Source organism: Channa argus, chromosome 17 (genome assembly GCF_033026475.1).
Source record: "Channa argus isolate prfri chromosome 17, Channa argus male v1.0, whole genome shotgun sequence".
Lineage (NCBI taxonomy): Eukaryota > Metazoa > Chordata > Actinopteri > Anabantiformes > Channidae > Channa > Channa argus.
Window position 1 is genome coordinate 15,274,638 of NC_090213.1, and position 15,763 is coordinate 15,290,400.

Consider the following 15,763-nt stretch of genomic DNA (forward strand, 5'->3'; position numbering starts at 1 on the left):
CAAAATCACAAACTAAAAATGTGATTAAGAATGACTACACAAGAACATCTGATTTATCACAGTAGATTTTGACTAAAGGCTTGAGAAATGTGACACTCTAACTGCAGGATCATATCCTAATCTTCATCTAGTGTGAATGCTGGAGCATTTACAGTAATGATATTTTAATCATTATTATTATTAGCATTATTAGCATTATTCCGATTTCTATCTTCCGTTTTTTGGCACTTAACTAGTTCAGCCTACTTTCAGTTAGAAGCTTTTTTTTAGCAATTAGTTCTTTTTCAAATTAATGAAAAGCCTCTTTCAGCTTTAACTAGTCGGGCATACGTTAGCCTAGAGAGACTATTCAAACTTTCAGCCATCAGTCTTTTATTCCAGTTTGCAATATGTTTTAATTTGTTTTCATGATGTAACTTTTAGTTGGAGGTATTTGTTGGTGAATTTTCACCTTCTCCATTAGTGTGTATTGCAGAATGTTGACCCAGCTACAGTGGGTCACATCACATGTGCTCTTGACTTCTCAGCTTTAACTTATTAACTTTCACATCACAGTTTTTTAATTGTGTTAACAGGACTAATACTATTTCACATTTTTCCAGGCAAAGTCTGAGCAGTTCACACCCTGTCTCCACCATTTGTGAGTTACTCAGCAGGTTCAAAGCTGTCGTTGCCATGGTAACAAACCGCTAAATCAGGTCATGTGATCACCCTCAGAGCTGTGTCCAAACACTTTACCATACAGATTTTCTCTCACATGATAAACAGTGGAGATCACACACAAAAATTGAAATTGTTCAGCTTGTAAATTATTGCTTGTATACAGTTTTTTGAATATCCTTTATAATCCTTAAGATTTATATACTTTTATATTTTTAAAAATTATTGCTTTAATGATGTCAAATGGTTTTTCTAGTTTGTTTTATACATTTAGAAATTTTAGCCCTACTTAATTTTAAGGCTTTTGTGTTTGTTTACATTTGTATACCTGTGTTTCATAGGTTATTGATAAGAGGGAATAAAACCCCACTGGCTGCATAAGCAGCCACTTTATCTAGCAGGGACACACCCCAATCCCTACAGCAAACACCCATGTAATGCTGCTGGCAGTGGTGTTATTTGTTAATGGTTAATCAGGTAACTCAAGGACATTAAGTGATGACTGCCACTGATAACTGTTAGATTGTTTTCAGCAGTCCTTATCAGAAGGGTTAGCTGAGTAAAGCTTTAAGCTGATGTGTCACAGATCAGTCACAGAATGCTTAATTCCTTCAAATTCATACATGACAAGGGTAGGTCTAAGAATAACAAGAGTGACAAACATTGAGGAGTTACAGTTTCGAACACACACAGCCTCTTTTGTGCTCATAAATAGCCCATTTCAGAAGTGCAAAAAGAAAAGGAATAAGTGAAACCTTTTTTTCTGCTAAACTTTAAAGTTTAAAGTGTTATAGACATAGACAAACTGGGTCAAATATAATTCTATTCAAAATCCTGTCCAACCTAAGAGAACCTAGTCATCTTAATCCATTTATTCAAATATAATACATTATAGACATTTTGTTTTGTGGTAAAACTATCAACCTGTTTAAGCCAAAAGTTGACGAGATGCTGCACATTTTCTTCGAAATGGTTGTAAAACTGAACAAACTCTTTGACATTCTATGCACAAAGGATGATTCGACACAGCTGGAATTTTTTTTTTTTTTTTGAAAAAATAGGAAAGAAAAGAAACAGTTTAGTTACATACTGTCACTCATCTTGGCAATCCTACCAAAAAACTACAATGACCTCAGTCAATAACAGGGAAAAGTTAAAGTATTTAAAAAAAAAAAAGCTTTAATTACAATCCCCATATCAAGACAGCACTGGTTTAAAACACTAGAGAAGTTGATGCTAAACTTGAATGTACAAGTCTGATCCAGATTTGTTTCACATATGCCCCATAGCTTTCATGTGCATTCATGTATTCAAGGAAGGATCTACTTTAAAACCCTGATTTGTGATTGTACTCTAAAAACATTGTTAATTTTGGTTCATTGGCATTGAGAGTAATCTAACCAGGATGTTTGTAGTTTAGGGTCTGATTCAGAGCTTTGAGGTGGTGTCATCTGAATTTCTGCTGTTGCTCTAACAATTTCCACTTTTCTTTCACTTTACCAAATTTGCTACTCTGCTACAAATTTCTGTCTTTTTGATCGTTTTGTGTCCACATTACAAGGTTAAAACTAAATAAAATACATAAAAAAAAAAGAAATGAAAATTAAAGAAAAAACATAGCATAGTTTTTCAGATCTTATTTTTCACATTTTTGGATCCTAATTTTTAGTTTAAAAACATACTTTTCTCAATCGAAGAGTTTTTAGTTTTAACTTCACATTATAGGCCCAGGTGTAATTACGAACATAATATCTGACTGTTTAATAGCTTTGCCAGTGGCGTCCGAGTCAATTGTGATTGTTTATCGCCCTCTGTTGTACAAAAAAGCAACGTGCAATCATGGTGACGCTACCTTGGGATTTTTTGCATGATGAGATTTTGTATTTTATCTGTACAGAGAAGTGAAAATGAATGTAATTTGGAACTGTGTACAATTTAATAACAGAAGAACGTTAAATTAAATTGGCGACCTGATAAAATATTACGTAACAGGGGATGTTAAAAAAAAACTGGGAGTTGTAGTTTCTTATGCCTTGAAGCCCACTGTGTTCGTCGCTTACAGCACTCAAACTCCCGTCATGCCACGCTACTCGCCTTAGCCACTTTGCTGGTGTACGCCTACCCTAAATAAGCCCGTCGACTGTAATCCTTACTGTACATTGCTGAATCTTCTCCGGGGATTTTCTGTCTCACTATAAGTTTGTTCTTAATACAACTAAGAAATGGACAACTCTGGGAAAGAAAAGGAAGCGGTTCAGTTAATGGCCGACGCTGACAAAAAAGTCAAGTCCTCTGGCTCTTTTTTGGGAGGGATGTTTGGAGGGTAAGACAGCTCTGCACCAAAGATCACACAGCTAACTAGCCCCAGTCACTGTCAGCAGCAAAGTTGGCATTTAGCCTGTTTAGACAAACACTCCATTTCCATATGAAAACTACCACGACAATGTTTAGTTACAATTTAACCCGTAGGAGACAACTTGTGACATTATGTGTAATTATTCCTGCAAATAATTTAGCTCATTTGTTCGCTGTTCTGGCTAATTGTAAACAAGCGAACAGATCACGACTCTCCTGGAGAGAGAGCATTGGCCTGAAAGCTACGCAGCAGATTTGGTTTTCACTCAAACTATTAACTTAGACCGTAGTTGCATTTTTTCCATCACCAGTCCCTGTATTGTATCTACTAACATACTTGTTAATGAGTTATTTATCACCAAATGTACTATACTAGCTGTAGATATGTTGCATATGTGTTATTTATTTCTAACAATTGGCATGTCATGATATATTTAAATATGTTACCACTGAAAAGAGACTGAGGCAGAAAAGCATTGTTGGCTTTGTTGCCCAAGATAGTTACTGTTCTGTGTGATGCATTGTCATTCTCTTAGGTAACTTCCAGATATTAATATTTGGCAGTTCCCGTTTCTGATAACTGTTGTCAGGCCTTACACTGGTAATTCTGTGGCTGATCAGGCAGTGATGTAATCCTCCAGCATCATCGAATGGTCAGAATGTTAGTACAACTACAGGGGGCTTCCCAGGGGTGCACTTCTTGGAGGAACAGATATCTCTGGTGCTTATTTTTAGATATGTACCTAGCTTAGCTTAGCAATCTGACCATTGCATCTCCCTGAGAAATGCAAAAGCTTGACATGCTAAACAGTTCATCGATCTGATCGTATTATGTAGGAATAAGTTCTTGGACAATAAGTAGGCCTGATACATTTTTGAATCCTAACATTTTCCATTAATATTAAATAAAGAAATGTATTAGATATAGTTTCTTTACAATTGCTTTGAATTTTACATTTTTTTTCTAGAGGACATCACAAAGTGGAAGAAGCATGTGAGATGTACTGCAGAGCGGCCAACATGTTCAAGATGGTGAAGAACTGGAGTGGTGCGTTCGAATGTTTCCTTCTTCACTGAAAACTGCTGCGAGATCTTGGGCATGTGTGGTTGTCTTAATTTCTTCAGAGCACTCTACAAATCTTGACAAATCAGAACATGAGGGACTGTTGAAAATACTAATTTTAAAAAATCACCAAAGCTGGATTCATTATGTGCTGAAATTAGAATGTAAACTAAATTTAAGTATACAGTATGTGTACATGGAATTTACTGTTCTTTTTTCCTTCGTGTACAGCTGCCGGAAATGCATTTTGCAAAGCGGCACGTCTTCATATGCAGCTGCAGAACAAACATGACTCTGCCACTAGTTTCATTGATGCAGGGAACGCATACAAGAAGTCTGACCCCAATGGTAAATGCTGTTTGATTACTGAGTTTCAACTTGACTTCAATCACTTCGTTGCCTTTTAAACTCATATGCTAGTAGAATTCTAACATTTAGGCTTTTTAGTTGAAAGACTAATACGGTTGCATGTACTGCAGTTATTAACACGAAACCGGGACAGTTTTACAGCGAGTTGTTCACTACAAGGCTGTGTGATACAGATTTTACTTATTACTATCCGGCTTTGATTTCTTTCTGAAAGCAGTTGATTATGTAGGAATTATTACATTCGACTTGTAATTCATAGGGCTCCTACGTGGTGTCATTTAATGCTCTTGTGCGTAGATGTGTCCATTTGTTTTGGGGAGGGTACTTAGCTGAGTTATTTGTTTTGTAGATGGAAATGGAGAGTCTTACTTGTGATTTTGTTTAACATAATCTTCTTGGAAATGAGATGTAACTAAATATATACACTTTACATGTATTTACAGTTAATGTTAATGTCATCTAAGGGTTTTTCTCTTAACCCTGTTTAAATAATGTCCCTTGTTGACTGATGTTGAACGAAGTGTTTTTTAATGGTCTGTGAGATATTAACAAAAGTAGCCATATCTAATTATTGTCTAACTCCTCTTCCCTTTATGCTGCCAAAAGAGGCAATCAAGTGTTTAAATGCTGCCATCGACATATACACAGACATGGTAAGATAGAAAGTGTCTATCTCTCTTTTTAACAGTAAATCCAGCCTTATTACTTAAATGTATAAATAAGAACCCTTACACACGTCAGTGTCGCACACTCTTTAACCATATCCCTCCCTAATTTAATTTTTGGCCATTATGTGCATATCTTCAGCATATGCTAGTTTATTAAATGCTAGTACCCTGATCAGATTTCCTATTTGATAATCGTCTTAGTAGATAAAGCTAAAACTTTGAAGCCCGTAACTTCATGTCTACAAGTTCACCTGTCTGCACGGAGAATGTAACAACCACCCTTTGGCTTTAGAGGCATCTACTAAGTAATGAAATGTCCTCTTCCTGTTCTCCCCCAGGGAAGATTCACGATTGCGGCCAAACACCACATCAGTGTTGCAGAGGTCTACGAGTCAGAACTGGTGGATGTTGAAAAGGTACATAGACAGATAATACTAATAATAATTATTCATATGACCATTCTTTGAGCATATTTGTTTTGAGGAAAAATTAAGGTTACAACTGGTATGTTGTTTTTCTTTTGTTAAGGCTATAGCACATTATGAACAAGCAGCAGACTACTACAAAGGAGAAGAATCAAACAGGTACGATTCTGTTCCACAAAAAAAATTGTTTTTGTGACTCTGCTGTTTATGAACAAAGCGACAAGTATTTTTTCTTTCAAAACCTGTGTGTGCAAATTAATTAAGGTATAAGGCTACGGACTTCAAAAGAGAGAATGGATTGGTACTTTAATTGAATGATTTTCTAAGTCTTACTCTTAGCTTTTCTATAGGTTTATATCAAGCACCCATCACTTTAGAGTAGTATTTATCACCCAAGTAGTTCATCGGCGATACATTAAATCACTGATATTGTTTTTTATTACTCTGCATTATTCTGTAATATAATGATAATTAGGCAGCCTGGTGTCTCAATGGGCAGAGCATTGGGTTTTAGGGTAACAGTTTTTTTAAAATAAATTTACCATTAATAGATTTAGCAGAATAGTGTATGCATGGTAGAAGTAAGTGCTGATATGGCTAGCAGATTTTGGTATGGGTGATCGAATACAAAGTTGTACTCTAAACAAAAGCCCCTATTTAAAGAATGCAGGAAAAAAGATGTAAATAATATTCATAATAAAAGTTAAGGCTGGCTAATTTACAATGTCTGCTTTGTTTTTGTAATGTGCATGCTGAATCACTGCTGTGCTGCCATGACCTTTCGGGACAGCTAAATAGAACAGAGCTCTTGTTCATTTTAATATTTATAGGTGTTCTATGAAAAGGCCTATGCTCTATTCCATTACATTTCCAATCTTAATTCATCTTTATTTTAATTATATTTGTTGCATCCAATTGAATAAAACACTGTGCGCTGTAGAAATATGCATCTCCTAATATATCCACACATTTCTTTAGTTCTGCCAACAAGTGTCTGCTGAAGGTGGGGGGTTACTGTGCTCAGCTGGAGCAGTACCAGAAGGCTATTGAGATCTACGAGCAGGTGTGTATCACTTGTGTTGCTGTGAATTAACATTGAGTTATGAAGCTGACGTTTCTGGAACATTTTGTATGATTTGCTTGTACCCAGGTTGGAGCCAACACAATGGACAACCCACTGCTAAAATATAGCGCCAAAGAGTACTTCTTCAAAGCTGCCCTGTGTCATTTCATTGTTGACGAACTCAATGCTAAGGTGACTTTAGAACTTTGTGGTTCAGTCTCAGAATTTGGGTCAGGGAGTTTTGGTATAATTTAACACGCCATGTCTCCGCAGATTGCTGTTGAGAAATATGAGGAGATGTTCCCAGCTTTTTCAGACTCCAGAGAATGCAAGTTGTTGAAGGTATTTAAGAACACAGAGGAATCTGATGGCTTACTTTTCCCTTTAATCTCTTCACTTTCTATAAGTAACCTACATTTTCTGTTTGAACAGAAACTTCTTGAGGCTCATGAGGAACAGAACAACGAAGCTTTCACAGAGGCAGTAAGTCTTGTATTGCACTATGGACGTTCTCAGGTATTAAAATAAGGCTTTGGTGAGCACAGAAATCCCACAGCTTCTGGCTGTTGTAATTTTGTCGGATCCCTTGTGTTTTTAGAAGATGGAAGGCTAGATCTCAGGCACTATTCAGTCTCCCAGGACTGTGTGTTTATGAGAACCTAGTAGAGTGATGCAGTGCACCAGTGTTTCTGAGCTGAGGTCCTGAAAGATTTTTCAAAGTTAACTCAGAGTTAGAGCGGGAACAGTTGTGCACAGTAACATTTATACTGGTGGCTCAGAGAACTGCATCACAATTTTAACAGGTGTGTTAGTTTACACATTTGCAATTTTGGTGGCATACACATCTATATAGTTGAGTAAAAGGTTGAAACAAAAATTCAAAATGGTGGAATTAAAAAGAGCCCCCCCAAAAAAACCACGATGTCCCTCATCTGTCTACAGGTGAAGGAGTTTGACTCAATCTCACGTCTGGACCAGTGGCACACAACCCTCCTGCTGCGCATCAAAAAGACCATTCAAGGTGATGAAGGAGATCTGAAATGAGAGAATCCCAGTTTAGGAATGCAGCATGGAGGGACAAATCCATCAAGCATGCTTTTAAACACAGGCACACAAACACACATGCACTGCACTGTGTATAGCATCTGGAGAGGAGTGTCTGCTGATGATTGTGAATATTCTGCTCAATGTTATACTATCAGAGTATGATCTTTGCTTTCCTCGCAAACATATCTGAATATAGTCAGAATGTAAATCCTCTAGCCCTCTCGCCTCTGTCTAGAGGATTGCTGCATATCTTTTTCTGCTGAAATCTTTCGGAGGATTTCAGAGCTGTACAATGTAATGAAACTGACCATAGTATCGCTCACAAGTACTGCATGTTTTGTACAGTTGTTTCCTAGTCAGATGCATTTTGTTTTTATGTTGTTTATTATATTTAAATTATTTAATATTTATGTTCGTGGTACATTGAATGGATTTAAAAAATGTATTACCATCTTAATTTATTATGGTAATTTGTATTGTTTGGCTGTAGCTAAACATATTCCCCTTGTGCTTGTGTGAGTTACATCTAGTTTTCTCCCACAATCCAAAGATGCAGTTAGTTAACTAGTGATTAAATTGCTAATAGATGTGAATGTGAGCACCTTTTTAGAGGATAAGGGGTAAACGATGATGGATGGATATGTATTATTTTGAAGGAGGATAAAGAATTCTTCCCAAAACTCAAGTCATTACCATACAAAAGTTTGTCATCTCCTTTTTATCACTCACTGGAAAGACTCGTCTTGTTGAAGGGCAATGATATGTACCAAGCGTAGACTGTTAAACATTTGTAATTAATTCCAACTTTCCATGCATTCATGATTTCATTACTGTTATTTATTTATATCTATTATTTAGCATTTGTTGATGTTACTATACTTTGAATCTGTCAAATTTGGTTTATAGTTTGTCTTAGAAAGCTATTTTTGAACGAATTTAATTTGCACTGACACGGACGACCTTACTCCTTATTCCCGGCCAGTAATCTCGGGGTAATGTGTATTAGTCACTCATTTTGTGCTGTGTTGTGTTGTGAACTTATCACTGAAGGTTTACTACTGCAGTGGACCTTCCAAATGGCCAGTTGCTAAGCATGACATTCTGTATAGTTTAGTATAGTTACATTAAATAGTACGAGCCAGACCAAAGTTTTTACTAAAGGGTCAGTTACCCTGTGTGTCCAGCTTCTTCCAGGTGGAATGACAATGGAACTTTGATATGATCTGTATGCTTGTGTAAATGGATAATATTAAAGTCATATCTCAGCTGTCTGTTGTACTGTACTGAGTTTGAACTAATCAAACAGCTGGAGTATATGTAATATGTGCTTATCTCCTTTCAAATAAGCATTTGTGTACATATTAATATGTGGACAAGCAGAAAGGAACTGGTAAGCAGTTGTCATTTGAAAGAGCTGATGTCTACATATCAGCCATTACAGGACCCAGCTGTTTTAAGTTATCACATCCTTAGGACATTTTGCCCAAAGGAAATTCATACTGCACCTCAATCTGTCAACTAGTATGAACTAATCATGAACTAATCATCCTATAACTCTCAAACTCAGCCCTGATCCTGTGGAGCTGATCCATTTTAGACCTACAGTCACCGTTTTTAACGAAAAAATCTGGAAAACTGATTTCCTCACACTTGACCCAAAAAAAAAAATCAATCAGGTTTATTGTCATTTCATGTATTGACTCCCCAACATTGTTTTCAGTAGTAATTTTACTTGATATTAGTTTGGCTTTTAATAGTTAACAGTAATAAGTTACAATACCTTCAGAAACTGAAGACTCTGTTTGACAGGTATAATTTCAACCATTTAAAGCAGTGTCCCTGATGAAAACCCCTTTTATATAACTTTTATAATTCATATTAAATTGGGTGGCCAAAACATCCAAACCACCTGTTAAATAATACACTCTAGTACAACTCCTCCACCCACCATGATGGTCAATAATAAAGTAGATTTATCACCTGACTGTTTTCATTTAAAAAGTATTTATGGTCACGTAAAAGTAGAACCCATGGCACAGCTGCCGCATTGCATTGTATTGGTTTGTACAGGTGTACCTAATGTTGTGGATGACTCAAGTAAATCTGTGAAAAGTAATACTTTGTAAATATTGTTTAAATTGATCGATGAAATTAATAAACAGTATCCCTCTATGCATTAACAGTAACTATATACAAAATATGGACATTATTTAATTACTTATATATAACCTTGATTATACATTAGATATATCTCTAAATCATGTCACTTAAGAGCAACGTGTTCTATCAATTAGTAACTTTTTCTCAATAATAACGTTCAAGAAGAGGGCGTTAAACACATAACATCACATTCAAGTCAGACAATTAAACACTGAACTTCAAAATGATGATGAATCACCACAGTCAGAACACACACACACACACACACACAGACACACACACACACACACTGCTGAATTATATTGTACATGAAAAAGACGAAATGAAAGGGAATTTTAAATTTCTACACAGAGAACTGAACCCTCTTCAGGATTAGCTAAGATATTATCTCCTGTCCTTTGCTATCAGCTGTTTGTTCTGGTCCACCAGCCTTGTCACTGACAATGACAGTTTGAATATTGGGGTGTAATTCATTCGCCTCAGAAGATGCCTTAGTCTCTGAAACAGGCGCCAAAATAGTCTGTGATGCAGCAGCTTCCAGCATGGATGACGTTGAAATAGTTGAGATCTCGGAGACTGACGCCAACGTGCCATCAGAAACAGGGACTGAGAGAACTGAGGGTACGTACAGAGAGGTGGAGGAGGCTTCAGAGGACACGGGGACAGAATGAGCCATAGACACGGGTATAGAGAAGGGGACAGGGATAGCTGAACCATCTAAGGAAATGATACTGGTCCCTGCAGTGTCAGTGGTTACAATGGGCTGGATCTGCGTCCCAGGTGCCACTTCAGTGTGGATGACCGTGATCCCACTAAGGGAACCGTGACTGACCAAAGTGATTGCTCCACTAGTCCACTCCGAAGGGACAGTGACGGCCTCAGATGGAACCACGGTGGAGTCGGGGGTGGCTTTAGCAGCAGCACCAGCTGCATTGCCAACACTTTTTCTAGCTGCGTTCTTTTTCTCCCCGGCTCCAGATTTTTCAGTCTTTCCTTTAGTGGGAGTTCTGGGCTTCTTGTCCTCCACATTTCCCTCTAGCACAACAAGGTAGGTCTTCCAGGGAGCATTTGTGTCATGAATCTTAAGTTAAAAAAACAAAAAAAAAGCTAATGTTATTTTCTGAGGTGTCACACTACTGCAACCTTACTTATAAATTGGTAGTTATTGTACAAAAGCAAATACAAGTTTATCCAAAAAAATCCACCCATAACATCACAATAAGATAAACACTGCTAACCATTGTGTGCCTGCGAAGGGTAGACTTGTCTGTGAAGGTGCGGTTACAAAAACCACACATGTAGGGCTTCTCTCCAGTGTGTATCCGCTGGTGCCTCTGCAGGGCGTTGAGCTGGGTGAAATGCTTATCACAGTCTTTACAACTGTACGGACGCTCACCTAAAAATCATTTCAGAGAGAAAAACCAATGGAAATGAAAAGAATAATGAACAAAAAACCCAAGTCCCAACTGTTTATAATCCTCCCAAATGATCAAAAGAAATATAATAATTTCAACAATTACCTGTGTGTATTTTTAGATGCTGGTGCAGGGAATTCCTCTGAGCGAAGCCTCTGCCACATTGCTCACACTTGTAAGGCTTGGACCCGGTGTGGATGTTTGAGTGGTGTCTCAGGTATTCTTTAGAGGCAAAGCTCTTCCCACACGCCTCACACATGAAGGGCTTCTCCCCTAACAAGAGAAAAAGACGCTTTAACCAAGACCAACATCAGGGAAGTTATGTGAAAAAACATCTGGCAAACTAAAGCTGAAACTCAAACGTCTAAAGAGTTCTGATACTGCATCCCCCCTACCTGTGTGTGATCTTTTATGATAGGCCAACATGTGCTTCTGAGTGAACCGGGCATCACACTCATCACAAGCAAATGGCTTCTCTCCTGTGTGAGTCCTACATGCAGCGACACAGACATGATTAACTCAATTATTTTACACACGTTATTAAAATGTCTAAATATTCACAAATATTATTACTCTCTGGTTTTCACAGTTCCCTAGCTATATGGGTGTTCACAATTGTTAGCTAAGCAGAACATGTCAATGAGGCATCTCAGTAACTTAGTTTACTGTTCTGCATGAACAGAACAGGTCAATATATTCTGTAACTGACTGACTGACTGAATGACTTGCTCATCGCCAAAAGGACTTGTACCTGCGGTGCATTTTGAGGGCAGAGTTCTGGGTAAATCTGGACCCACAGTCCGTGCACTCAAAAGGCTTTGTGCCTGTGTGTGTCCTCACATGCAACAACAGAGCGGTTTTGGAGCTCAGCGCCTTTCCACAATCAGTGCAGACATGTTGCGTAATGTTACGTTCATGTACCTGAGAAGCAGCAGACATGTAAAACAGAAATGTTCAAATCAGGGGAAAAACATCAAAATCCATGGGATTATTTCTGCATATTTAAATACTGTTATCACGTCGGTGGCACTACATATCACTTTTAAAAACAGCAGTGTTTGGAATTTCCTTCATCCCTACCTGTCTTTGATGGCGGACGACATCCTTCTTTCGTTTGAAAGTCTTTGTGCAGGACTCGCAAGAAAAGAGCCTCTCGTTGCTGTGGACATGCTTTTCATGAATCTTCAGGTTGCTGCGGTTGGCGAAGGTCTGCTGGCAGGTCTCACAGCGATAGAGAATGTCTGCTTTCACACCGTGGTACGTACTGTCCAAAAGAGTGGTGACAGGTTGCAGCAATAATCAAAGGCAAAATGCAAGGACGATCTAACACAGTTCCTTAGAGGTCAATTATTTTGTTAATATCCCTAAGCTGGTGAATACATTTATTTAACAATAATAACTTGTACAACACGTGATCTACCTTAGCCTCCTCTAATCTTGTATGGTTGCATTTAAGTGTAGTCGCAATACAATCTCAGAAAATTCAAAATCTCAGTAAGATCCTTTTGTGCTTTTACTTACAGCCTCTCATGCTAAAGGCCTGAATTAAGACGGCCTTTTCTTCCCGAGTCGTATAAAGGGCCACTGAATGACTCATATTTGTTACAAAAATTCTATTGACACAAGAACAATGAAAAAAATGAAGTGGGGCACTATAATACCAATTAGAAAATGCTAGAAATGTTTGAATGTCTGCTTAAAATGTGCAAGCATTTCAGCTGAGACTAGTTTTGTCATAAAGTGCTTACTTGGCAGAATCATAGAGCACAAGATTCAGTCTTGTAACGTTAATGGACCATGATTTCAATGTAGAAATTAAACCCAGGTGCACACTCATGTCCTACCTGATGTGCTTCAGGTAGCTTCTCTCATAGTGGAAGGTCCGTTGGCACTTGTTACACTGAAACTGCGCTTTAGATGTTCTTTTGGATGCCTCCTTGGGCTGTCCCTCCTCTCCATCCTCGTCTTCGTCCTCATCCTCCCCCGGGGACAACAACAAGGAGTCTGCAGGACCGTTACTCTGCAAATCCTCCTCACAATCCCAATCTTCCACATTGGAGGCAGGCGTTGTTAATAAAGGCTTATCTTGTTTCTCTGCTTGATTCTCAGGCTGAGCCACAGCTTCAGTCTGGTCCTCATACTCATCTATGTCTTCACTGGTAACTTGGTTTACAGCCTCTCTTTTGGATTTTAAACGACTCTGCAGAACTTTACGGACACCAATTCTCATTTTTAACTTTCTTCCTAGTCTTTTTTCATCTTTCACCCCATTGTTTGCTTTAAATCTTTTTGACGTTACATCTTTCGTAGAGCTAAGTGAGGAGAGATGCCGCTTAAGATATAAGCTTTTCGGCTGCTTCTTCCCTTTGGTCCTTTTGTCTTTCTTGGCATCATCTGAGTCCTGTTTATCTACAACTTTTGACACAGGAGTTTTCTTCATACTTTTTTGTAGAACTCCAGCACTCATGGCTTCACCACAAACCTCTGACAGATCCTCACAGTCCAAAAATTGTGCTGCTGCTTGGACATCGCCAATCTTGTCTGTGGAGACTTCAACCTTACCAGTGTAGACAAATTCCAAAAACCTGGAAAAATCATTGCAGTGCATGTTTGAGAGCACTAATTTGTTTTTAGCTGCATCCTGAGAGAGAAGGATTTTCTTGAAGTAGCCACTGGATGCTGCCAGCATCACTTGGTGCGCTTGAAACTCCTGCACGTCCCCCTGGTAGTCTACCTGCACGGTCACGTCACTCAGCTGACCCTGCAGCCATAGCTGATGCAGAGATGCCAAAATGTTTTCATGGTGCGATTTAGAGGTAAGCTGGACCACTTTGACCCCCATAGTTCATTGTGCTGCTGACAAATACAAAAAGGGGGGATTGGGGACATAATTCATTAAGAAAAGCTCGGTGTGGAGGCAGCTAGTGTTTAGCTTATTGCTTGACGAGTGTGTTATAAAATAACAAATAACGTTTACTCTGACATGACACGCATTTCAAATAACGTTACGTCATCTGCCAATCGCAGTATCTTGCTAAAGTCCAACTTCCAGGACCACGAAGTACTTTACACAACACGTTTGTGGTTCTGGCTTCATAATGTGAACTGCTAAGATTAGTAACGGCTAACATTAGCAACGCAATGACAAAGATAAGCAAGCTAGGTTAGCTAGCATTAAGGTTCACGGTCGACACTAACAAAGTTGTGGATACGAGTTTAAGCACATGTTCGCACTCCGCTAACTACACAACGCGGAGCAGCTTTTCTTACCGTAAGCTCGGTAAAATAGCAGCCCTTCATAAATGCTCGCTCCAGCCGACGGTATTTCCTGTAGAAGTCGCTCAGCTCTGATCGGTTACTTACCGACATCCGGCGCCTCCTCTGCTGGCTCAGGATCGGTCCTTCATTTAGGGTCGCGTTTAAAGTCGGTAGGTCGGAGGTCCTTCAACTGTTCCCGTATCAGTGTTGCAGCTTTATTGACTAGAAGCGCAAAACCTTATCTTCTGAAAATAGCGCCCCTTGCTTTCGTTTGAACGTTTTCTTTCATGCATCGATTTCATGCAAATTAAGTTAAGTCAGACGATTACTATAAAACAATTTTTTTGTTTGTCTTACGTATCTCCTACTTATCTTCTCAATATCCCATTTAAGTGTTAAGAGAAAATAACCTATAATTTATTGTACATTTGGAACGGCTGTTACTGCCGTAAGTGGAATTTTAAGTTGGCAGGCTTATCTAACCCCTGCACCTTAGAAAAAGAAAAAGGAAATGTAAAAGCTATATCAAACAGGAACTGTAGTGGTATTAACTAGTAAATAATCGAAAATGACCTATTCTACCGTATTCTCAAATGCAGTGGCCTGGGGACCAGTGCATTAGTGCCCTGTAACCACCCGGGGGCGCCATTGTACACGGGGACGCGACACGATCCACTTCAGCTGCTGGTGTTGGAGGAAAAAACGCTTTAACACTGTTTAACAGCTCAACTGGCATTTTGTCAAGCATGGTCAGTTTTTCCACTGTTTACTCTCACTCTAGAGGGAAATAGGTGTAAAAATTACAGCTTACAAAAAGGTGTTTGGTGCCCATTGCAAATAGTCTAATAATCTGTTGGGACTGTGTAATAATGGTTCCCAACCAACACACAATAGAATAACGCACACAAAGATTGACGCTAATTAATTTCCATTCATACCGAGAGAAATCATCTACAGAGCTGCATGCTGTCATTCCAAAGGTGTATGGAAAGCTACTTGAGGATTCACCTGGGTGCTGTTCTGCAGCTGCCAGGTTTTTCTTTTCTTCCAGAGGAAATCCGAATACCTTACATTTGTCTTAATGAATTCTGCAAGCTAACCATCTGCTCGGTTACGGTGACTCATGCTCCTCTCCGGACCAGAGCTCTGCAGACTGATCTCTGATCTGGAACACTGTGTTCCTCTGGTCTTTATTACATTATTCTTTCACCATACAAACACAATACTATATTTTATACATCACTCTTTTGCTACATTGGTCCTTTCTGATGCATCTTTCT

The 15,763-nt window shown here is 38.6% G+C and overlaps 2 protein-coding genes across 7 annotated transcripts; one reads left to right on the top strand and one right to left on the bottom strand.

Moving 5' to 3' along the window:
• Positions 1 to 2,773: 2,773 nt before the first annotated feature.
• On the top strand, positions 2,774 to 8,919 carry napbb (N-ethylmaleimide-sensitive factor attachment protein, beta b). Of its 3 annotated transcripts, XM_067482071.1 has the most exons (11): positions 2,774 to 2,983; positions 3,984 to 4,063; positions 4,310 to 4,426; positions 5,054 to 5,100; positions 5,454 to 5,531; positions 5,644 to 5,699; positions 6,519 to 6,603; positions 6,691 to 6,795; positions 6,877 to 6,945; positions 7,036 to 7,086; positions 7,546 to 8,919. In XM_067482071.1, exons 1-11 carry the CDS (start codon positions 2,883 to 2,885, stop codon positions 7,645 to 7,647), a joined length of 891 nt encoding a protein of 296 aa, XP_067338172.1. In that variant the 5' UTR covers positions 2,774 to 2,882; the 3' UTR covers positions 7,648 to 8,919. The 3 variants fall into 3 exon arrangements, with proteins under 3 accessions (XP_067338172.1, XP_067338174.1, XP_067338173.1); XM_067482073.1 differs by lacking the exon at positions 5,054 to 5,100 and having other exon boundaries at positions 2,921 to 2,983; XM_067482072.1 differs by lacking the exons at positions 2,774 to 2,983; positions 5,054 to 5,100 and having other exon boundaries at positions 3,988 to 4,112.
• A 718-nt stretch (positions 8,920 to 9,637) lies between these two features.
• Positions 9,638 to 14,733, bottom strand: gzf1 (GDNF-inducible zinc finger protein 1). Of its 4 annotated transcripts, none has more exons than XM_067482069.1 (8): positions 14,589 to 14,733; positions 13,070 to 14,081; positions 12,306 to 12,489; positions 11,977 to 12,146; positions 11,621 to 11,715; positions 11,331 to 11,498; positions 11,049 to 11,206; positions 9,638 to 10,891 (listed from the first exon to the last, which is right to left on the bottom strand). In XM_067482069.1, exons 2-8 carry the CDS (start codon positions 14,065 to 14,067, stop codon positions 10,187 to 10,189), a joined length of 2,478 nt encoding a protein of 825 aa, XP_067338170.1. In that variant the 5' UTR covers positions 14,068 to 14,081; positions 14,589 to 14,733; the 3' UTR covers positions 9,638 to 10,186. The 4 variants fall into 4 exon arrangements, with proteins under 4 accessions (XP_067338170.1, XP_067338171.1, XP_067338169.1 ...); XM_067482070.1 differs by having other exon boundaries at positions 13,070 to 14,078; positions 14,589 to 14,719; XM_067482068.1 differs by having other exon boundaries at positions 14,496 to 14,647.
• Between the last annotated feature and the right edge of the window lie 1,030 nt (positions 14,734 to 15,763).